The sequence below is a fragment of the Palaemon carinicauda genome, chromosome 16 (assembly GCF_036898095.1).
Source record: "Palaemon carinicauda isolate YSFRI2023 chromosome 16, ASM3689809v2, whole genome shotgun sequence".
Taxonomy (NCBI): Eukaryota; Metazoa; Arthropoda; class Malacostraca; order Decapoda; family Palaemonidae; genus Palaemon; species Palaemon carinicauda.
Window position 1 is genome coordinate 29,881,447 of NC_090740.1, and position 9,776 is coordinate 29,891,222.

A 9,776-nucleotide genomic window follows, 5' to 3' on the forward strand; every position below is an offset into this window, starting at 1 on the left:
GAGCGGTCGATGACGGTAAGCAGGTAACGATGTCCTTGTGATGTGGGTAGGGGGCCTACAACGTCGACGTGAATGTTTGCGAAACGACGCTGAGGTTGAGGAAAGGTGCCCACTCCTGAATCCGTGTGTCGATGTACTTTGGAAGTTTGGCAAGAAGTACAGGCGCGGACCCAATCCTTAGCATCCTTAGAAATGCCGTGCCAAATGAACTTTGCCTTCAGCAGCTGTGCAATAGAACGGCACAAGGGATGTGAAAGGCCGTGAATGAAATCCAACACCTGTCGGCGCATGGGAGCAGGAATACAAGGTTGCTGTCTACCAGTACTGACGTCACAGAGGAGGGTGGTGTTGGATTCTTCGAGGGGAAAGTCTTCCCAACGGAGGGACGTGCAGGATGTCCTACAAGCTTGATACTCTGGATCCTGTCATTGGGCTTCAGCCAGGGCGTTGTAATCCAATCCTAGTTGAACGGCAGCCAACGTGTTTCTTGACAGGGCATCGGCAACGGGATTCATTTTCCCAGGGACGTATTGGAGGGTGCAATTGTATTCAGCCACGGCGGAGAGATGTCGGCGTTGACGGGCGGACCAGGCGTCAGACTGTCGAGTGAAGGCGTGCCCCAGAGGCATGTGGTCTGTGCGAATGACGAAGGGCGTACCTTCTAAGAAATGGCGAAAGTGACGGACAGCCAAGTGCACCGCCAGTAATTCTCGATCGAAGGTAGAATAACCCGATTCTGCCTTGGACAGTTTTCTGCTGAAGAAGGCCAATGGGCGGGGCAAGCCTTTGACCACCTGCTCGAATACTGTACCAATAGCGACGTCGCTGGCATCGGTGGAGAGAAGGAGAGGGGCGTGTGGGATAGGAAAAATGAAAGCCGCAGCAGTTGATAGGGCCTTCTTTGCATTGCAGAAGGCTGCTTCTTGAAGGGGACCCCACTTCATGTCCTTTGGCTTGCCCTTGAGGGAGGCGTAGAGGGGAGCAAGAGTGGTGGCAATGGCTGGCAGAAAACGTTGATAATAGTTGATCATGCCCAAGAATTCCTGCAGAGCTTTGACGGTCGAGGGCACGGGGAAATTCTGAACGGCTGCTACCTTCTCAGGGAGGGGATGGACTCCTTCAGGAGTGATACGGTGCCCTAAGAACCACACTTCGTTGGCGCCAAAGGTACACTTGTCGTACCGGACTACAAGGCCGTTTTGTTGCAGGCGGTCGAGCACGATGCGCAGGTGACGGAGGTGTTCCTCTTTTGAGGAGGAGAACACAAGTATGTCGTCCATATAACATACACAGAAAGGGAGGTCCCCTAAGATGCCATCCATGAGACGTTGAAACGTTGCCCCAGCATTACGAAGGCCAAAACAGAAGTAATTGAAGGTGCATGTGCCAAACGGAGTGGTGATGGCGGTCTTGGAGATGTCTTCTGGGTTCATAGGCACCTGATAATACCCCTTCAGGAGGTCGAGCGTAGAGAAACCTTCGCTTTGTGCAGGTAGGAGGTCACATCGGCAATGTTTGGGAGGGGGTAGTGATCCGGTTCTGTTTGCATGTTCAGGCGCCTGTAATCCCCGCACGGACGGAGGGAGCCGTCTTTCTTCAGAACGATGTGTAAGGGTGACGACCATGGGCTGGAGGCCTTTTGGCAAAGGCCCATTTTCTCCATTTCGGCGAACGTCTGTTTGGCGGCGGCCAATCGTTCCGGTGCCAGACGTCTGAATTTTGCGAAGACTGGGGGTCCCGTCGTCTTGATATGGTGATAAATACCGTGCTTGGCAGGAACCGTGGGCGTTTGGCGAAGTTCTGGACGGAAAACTTCCGGGTACGACGTGAGGAGGTGGGCGTGTGCATCCGTGGGTGCGCTGATGTGGAGAGCGAGGTTAGAGGGGGCGGGTTGAAGAGGTGTCGACAAGTACGAGTCTGCGTTAACCAATCGTCGGTGGGCGACATCGACCAGAAGGTGGAAATGAGAGAGGAAATCCGCACCGAGGATTGGCATTGTGACGTCAGCAACGAGAAACTTCCAATTGAATTTACCGTTTCCGAACGATAATGTGAGGTTCTCGTAACTGTAGGTGGGTATCGCAGATCCATTGGCAGCTACCGAGCGGACGTCGGCAGATGTAGACAGACTACGTCGTGCCTTGAAGAGTTTCCTTGGCAAAAGAGAACGACAAGCACCCGTGTCTACCAAAAATCGCACGCCCGTTCCTGCATCCTGTAAAAAGAAAAGATTAGAAACATGGGAGGCCACCGCCACAAGCGATGGCCTACTTACACGTTTTTTGGCCACTGACAATCCTTGGCACATTTCTTCGCGGTTGCCCCAAATCTGAAGTGGTAGTAGCAAAATTGCGGCGGATGGGAGGTAGTAAGTGGCTGTAGAAGTCGTTCGTTGGGGCGCGAGCGATTGGTGGGTGGTGGGCGGCTTTGTCGCCGCTTCGGCACGTCACGGGGTAGGCGTGTATGTCCTACGGCATTCATGTCGGCTTCGGTTGACGTTGAATAGGCATCCTCGTCGTCAGGGGTGGAGGCGTTGATGGAGGTCTTGAAGTGGCTGTCCATAAGGGCGTCGGCTTTGGTCATCAAGTCCTTTATGAGTAAACTATCGACATCGGGTATGGCAGCGCGTACAGGTTCGGGTAAACGGCGTATCCAAAGGGCACGAAGTAGGTTCACCTCACGAGGAGAGCCGTCTGCGGCAGGTTGAAGGCGAGCGATACTGGTCATTTCCCTAAGGGCAAGCGAAGCCCTTTGATCCCCCAACGGTTGTTGCGAGAGCTGAAAAAGCTATGCTATACGGGCGGCTGGCGACGGCGAGTACTGCTGCAGAAGGTTTGTTTTGAGGGCGTCATACGCTATTAGGGTGTCTCCTTGTTCACAAAGCCTGTCGGATATTTCTGGGAAGGTGTCCTCGGGTATCGCCGCGAGAACATAATCCGCTTTGGTGGTTGAGCGAGTCACGCCCCTGATACGAAAGTGGACTTCTGCGCGTTGAAACTAAGCAAACGCTTCTCCGCTGGCGAACGGTGAAAGTTTCAACGGGGCGGCCGCAGCGCCAACTGCTGTAGTAGAGTCCGTGTCCGTCATAGTACCAACAATGGAGGGGCGAGGGAGGTGGGGGTGGAAGGCAGTGGGAGCGAGTCGACTTCCGGGGTCACCAATGTGACGAGCCGAGAGAGGGTTGTGAACTCAAAGGCAGGATGCAATCAACTGAGTTATATTGTTATAGAACACTCTCCTTTATATACAAAACCTCAAGGCAACAGGACATAACAAGTTAACAAGACAGACAATGTTACAGAGGAAACAGCAGACATGAATTTTCATGTTCGTTTAGTGCGAGGGAAGAGCGAAGATATAAGCATAATATATGCAAAAGGAATTATGTACAATTGTGTGACACACGGTTGGTACAATAATCAGATTAATGTATAACAGACACGTGAGACTTTTTCTTTCACAGAAATATTTTGCTGGTGTCTGGTATTACTTTTCGCCAATTTTTACGTATTCTTAGTGCAATGATAGTCCAAAAGCCTTAAGAATCTAAAATTACTGACATTAGCACTAAATAATACCAATTATCTATTGCAACACTTTTTAATGATAGAGTATTTTCAAAGTCGATTTTAGGTGTTACGTATTGTCTTCAATCATTTACTTAATCGAAACTAAGCATCAAGATTTGGTATTGTAGGTGTTATTAGACTTATTAGACTTTACTTAGATTAAATTTTCTTTCAGTTAATTTTTATCATGGTTTGTAATCGTATTGAAATTTGAGCTTAACTTTGGTCCAGTGCATTCAGAATATGCGACACTTAGTCACGAGGGGATTCCAAAGACATTTTTTTTTCTCTTTTTTTTTTTTCTTTTTTTTGTGATCTATTTTTGCGTTTGCTTAGAACTGGCTGCTTTTAATTTGTTCTCAGGATATCAATGTGGTTTGCTCCATTCAATATCCGTGTTATATATTTAAACCATATACGCTGTATGACACAAATACTTACGTAAACTGACAATAGGTATTCTAAGAACACAATTATACAAATTTTAAATTGTAAAGTAAACTTTATTATACAACAGTGTTTTCTAAGTTACGTTTCCATCTTTAGCATCGATGAAAAAAATAATAATTTCCAATAAAAAATGGAATAATAACAACGGTATATTTTTACACGATACAATAAGCCTAAACTTGTTTACATTGAAGTAAATACATTTGGTAAAATTATGAGAACGATTGCATTAAATTCAATTTGATAACATAGATTAAAAAAACGATTAATGTTGCATTTTAAGACAATTAATTATTTTTAGGATTCAAATGGAGAGGTATTAACTGTACAAAAGGGTCCTCCACTTTAACTGCATATGATATCTTTTTAAACAATTATTGTTGAAAAAATCATATCGTATAATTAGTTGGAATCACGGCACGAGACAATTTATAATTATCTATTCATTCATTCATTCATTCATCCATAGTATATATAGTCTACTATTTTGGAGTTGACTGGACAAAGTTGAGCAAAATGGTTGACTCTCTGGAAGAGCAAATCCACTCTAAATTTCAAAAGATAGATAAAGGTATCTCCAAAGAGAACAACAGTGCATACAATGTTTCCATCTTTTCCAAACTTACATTTGTCAACGAAAATCCTAAAACTAAATGAGATATTTTTAGTAAAACCAGCACAATCTAATAGAAGAAAGTTTTTAGAGGAAAGAAAAATTCATTGATTCGTTTTTATTCCTCAAAAACTGTTTTTGAGGTCAACTTTCTTCGAGATAAATCTTCTACTTCCCAAACCCAGAGAATCCGCCATGATGGAATCCTCCTCCGTATCCAGATCTGATCGGAGCCCCGAGATTAACGACGCTGTAGGATGTGCCTCCTGATCCGTATCCGCTTCCAAGCCCGTGGAAGCCTCGATGTCCTCCGTGGAAGCCTCCGTGTCCACCGTGGAATCCTCCGTGGCCACCAAAGGATCCATGATTCACGAAAGTACCAAAGGATGTGCCGTGTCCACCAAAGCCCCCGTGTCCGAAACCTCCATACCCGCCATTTGCCCAGACGTTGGCCACCAAGAGGAATAAGCCCAAAGCTAACTTGAAAGCAATCTGAAAAATTAGAAAAATAATTAAATGTTTGAAACATGAACGCGATGTCAGTCTATAGTTATGAGTTTTATATCCTATCTGTTATGGCGTGAAAAAGCATTGCCGATATTTTTGTGTTCGTACCAATACACACACACGCACACACACACACACACACACACACACACACATATATATATATATATATATATACAGAGAGAGAGAGAGAGAGAGAGAGAGAGAGAGAGAGAGAGAGAGAGAGAGAGAGAGAGAGAGAGAGAGAGAGAGAGAGAGAGAGAAAAATATTACAAAAGTACAAAATTTTGATAACCCTATGGTGTATACTACATTGAGTATATTCTAGGAATAGTTAAGTTGATGACTAGGTTTGGAAATATCCGAGAATGAACCATTTTGATTTTATTTTTAAAAAAAATAAGAAGAATAACATAGAAATTGGAACATCAAAGAGAATTGTATGCACGAATATCGTTTAAATAGTTTGTCACATTCAATTATTTTATCTTTATTTTGTTTGAAAATTCTGCTCAAATCTGAATTACTTCCAAGGCTAAGGTTATTTTACCATGTAATAAGAGAAAAAGATATTCATATCACTGTTATATAACAGAGAAACCACAACTAAGTTAAGATCTCACCTAAAAACACCAATTACTGTAATGAATGATTATAGACTGAAGAAAACGCATGATATGTACTAATTTTAGAAGCATGGACTATGTTATTTAGAACTTTCCGTGCGTTAAAACTCGCTTTTATTTCCGACTTAAATGCTCATGAATTTCACAGAGACCCTATCGCTCTATTATTTAGTATGTAACTATTTGTATAAATGGTTGAAGGCTGCTCTTACAAGAAAGAGAAAATTGCTAGCAAAAGGGACATTTTAATTCAACATTAACAATATGTCTTTGATGTCTGGATCTTATTGCAAACGTCAGCTCTCCCGCCTTATGGTTTCGTACCCACTGATCTCATATGTGTTGTAGGAAAGCTATGAACACAAGATGTCAGCTGGTTTGAACAGTCATCGGAATAAATTACCTTCTGAATACGGACATCTCTCTTATAAAGGAAGTTTATTGAATCAAGGCAACCTGGTTCTTTTAAAAGGAATTCACTTAATGAAAACTTATTCCGACGAAATTTCTATTGTAACTGTTTCCTGGTAGAATCGTTACTTATAGTTCACGGAATTTGAAGACCAATGAAAAGTATTTCGACATCTACAGTACATAAGTTGGGGCTCATTTGCTTAGAAAGATTAGAGACTTACTAACACAATAACACACACACACACACTCACACACACACACACACCCACACACACACACACACACATATATATATATATATATATATATATATATATATATATATATATATATATATATATATATACACATGGATATTTATATATATATATATATATATATATATATATATATATATATGTATATGTATATATATATATATATATATATATTTATATATATATATGGATATATTATGCCCCCTGTGGCCGCGGGGGCATGAAAACAATTAGAGTAGCGCCAACGTTATCCATGCGTGTCGTAAGAGGCGACTAAAAGGGACGGGACGAGGGGGCTGGGAACCCCCTCTCCTGTATAAAAAATCCTGTGAGACATTATCAAAGAGATGGAGCGGGGGGGATAGTGACTGCTTCCCGCACTCTAGTTTTGGGGTGTTTGAATGTGCGTGGATGTAGTACGATAGAGAGTAAAAGATGTGAAATTGGAAGTATGTTTAGAAGTAGAAGGATGGATGAATTGGCCTTGTGTGAGACAAAGATGAAAGGAAAGGGTGAATTGATGTTTGGTGAAATGTCTGGTAGAGTGTCTGGGATTGAAAGGGGAAGAGCAAGAGAGGGTGTGGCTTTATTGCTGAGTGAATGGATGACAGGTAAAGTAGTGGAATGGAAGGAGATATCATCTAGGTTAATGTGGGTAAGGGTTAGGTTGGGTAGGGAATGTTGGGCGTTTGTCAGTGCGTATGGGCCAAGTAGTGAGAAAAGTGAAGAAGAGCGGAATGAGTTTTGGAATGAATTATTTAGGTGTGTAGAAGGACTGGGTAGAAGGAATTATGTAGTTGTCATGGGTGACTTAAATGCTAGAGTGGGCGCTGGAGAGGTAGAAGGTGTCATTGGGAAGTATGGCGTACCAGGTGAAAATGAGAGTGGTGAGAGACTGGTAGATATGTGTGTTGAACAAGAGATGGTAATAAGTGCTAGCTTTTTTAAAAAGAAAGATAAAAATAAGTATACATGGGTAAGAATGGCAAATGGAAGAGTAGTAGAAAGGGCATTAATGGATTATGTGTTGATAACTAAAAGAATGTTTGGAAGATTGAAAGACGTGCACGTGTTTAGGGGTATGGCTTACGGTATGTCTGATCATTTTTTGGTGGAAGGAAAATTAGTTGTAGCTTAAGAGTGGGGGAATAGAGTAGGTGGATGTAAAAGGGAGCTAGTGAGGGTTGAAGAGCTAATAAAACCGGGGGTAAAAAGTAAATATCAGGAAAGGTTGAAAATGGCATTGACGAGGTGAGAGTAAGAGAAACTGGTAATTCAGAGGAGGAGTGGAAGTTAGCAAAAGAAAATTTTGTTGGGATTGCAAGTGATGTATGTGGCAAGAAGGTTGTTGGAGGCAGCATGAGGAAGGGCAGTGAATGGTGGAATGAAGGAGTGAAGGTAAAAGTGGAAGAGAAAAAGAGGGCTTTTGAAGAATGGATGCAGAGTAATAGTATAGAGAAGTATGAAAAATATAGAGAGAAAAATGTGGAAGTAAAGCGCAAGGTACGTGAGGCAAAGAGGGCAGCTGACCTGAGGTGGGGTCAGGGACTGGGTCAGTCATATGAGGAGAATAAGAAGTAGTTTTGGAAAGAAGTGAAGAGAGTAAGGAAGGCTGGCGCAAGAATTGAAGAGACAGTGAAAGATGGAAATGGAAGGTTGTTAAAAGGAGAGGAGGCAAGGAAAAGGTGGGCGGAATATTTTGAAAATTTGCTGAATGTTGAGGATAATAGGGAGGCAGATATAATTGCTGTTCCAGGTGTTGAGGTGCCAGTGATGGGAGATGAGAATGAGAGAGAGATTACAATAGAGGAAGTGAGGAGAGCACTAGATGAAACGAGAGTAGGAAAAGCATCTGGTATGGATGGTGTGAAAGCTGAGATGTTGAAGGAAGGGGGTGTGACTGTACTTGAATGGTTGGTGAGATTGTTTGATATGTGTTTTGTGTTGTCAATGGTACCAGTTGATTGGGTTTGCGCGTGTATTGTACCACTATATAAGGGTAAGGGAGATGTGCATGAGTGTTGTAATTCAAGAGGTATTAGTTTGTTGAGTGTAGTTGGAAAAGTGTATGGTAGAGTAATGATTAATAGGATTAAGGATAAAACAGAGAATGCAATCTTGGAAGTACAGGGTGGTTTTAGAAGAGGTAGGGGTTGTATGAATCAGATTTTTACAGTTAGGGAGATATGCGAGAAATATTTAGCAAAAGGTAAGGAGGTGTATGTTGCATTTATGGATCTGGAGAAAGCGTATGATAGAGTTGATAGGGAAGCAATGTGGAATGTGATGAGGTTATATGGAGTTGGTGGAAGGTTGTTGCAAGCAGTGAAAAGTTTCTACAAAGGTAGTAAAGCATGTGTTAGAATAGGAAATGAAGTAAGCGATTGGTTTCCGGTGAGAGTGGGGCTGAGACAGGGATGTGTGATGTCGCCGTGGTTGTTTAACTTGTATGTTGATGGAGTGGTGAGAGAGGTGAATGCTCGGGTGCTTGGACGAGGATTAAAACTGGTAGGCGAGAATGATCATGAATGGGAGGTAAATCAGTTGTTGTTTGCGGATGATACTGTACTGGTAGCAGACACAGAAGAGAAGCTTGACCGACTAGTGACAGAATTTGGAAGGGTGTGTGAGAGAAGGAAGTTGAGAGTTAATGTGGGTAAAAGTAAGGTTATGAGATGTACGAGAAGGGAAGGTGGTGCAAGGTTGAATGTCATGTTGAATGGAGAGTTACTTGAGGAGGTGGATCAGTTTAAGTACTTGGTGTCTGTTGTTGCAGCAAATGGTGGAGTGGAAGCAGATGTACGTCAGAGAGTGAATGAAGGATGCAAAGTGTTGGGGGCAGTTAAGGGAGTAGTAAAAAAAAAGAGGGTTGGGCATGAATGTAAAGAGAGTTCTATATGAGAAAGTGATTGTACCAACTGTGATGTATGGATCGGAGTTGTGGGGAATGAAAGTGATGGAGAGACAGAAATCGAATGTGTTTGAGATGAAGTGTCTAAGGAGTATGGCTGGTGTATCTCGAGTAGATAGGGTTAGGAACGAAGTGGTGAGGGTGAGAACGGGTGTAAGAAATGTGTTAGCGGCTAGAGTGGATATGAATGTGTTGAGGTGGTTTGGCCATGTTGAGAGAATGGAAAATGGCTGTCTGCTAAAGAAGGTGATGAATGCAAGAGCTGATGGGAGAAGTACAAGAGGAAGGCCAAGGTTTGGGTGGATGGATGGTGTGAAGAAAGCTCTGGGTGATAGGAGGATAGATGTGAGAGAGGCAAGAGAGCGTGCTAGAAATAGGAATGAATGGCGAGCGATTGTGACGCAGTTCCGGTAGGCCCTGCTGCTTCCT

General features: G+C 43.1%; 1 protein-coding gene across 1 annotated transcript in view; it reads right to left on the reverse strand.

The window, feature by feature from the left end:
- Positions 1-4,800: 4,800 nt before the first annotated feature.
- LOC137655227 (neuropeptide-like protein 31) overlaps positions 4,801-9,776 on the reverse strand; it is a 7,868-nt gene continuing 2,892 nt past the window's right edge. The window contains exon 2 of the mRNA XM_068389112.1: positions 4,801-5,124. Coding sequence (XP_068245213.1) covers positions 4,801-5,124 — 324 coding nt within the window. The remainder of the gene's footprint in view (positions 5,125-9,776) is intronic.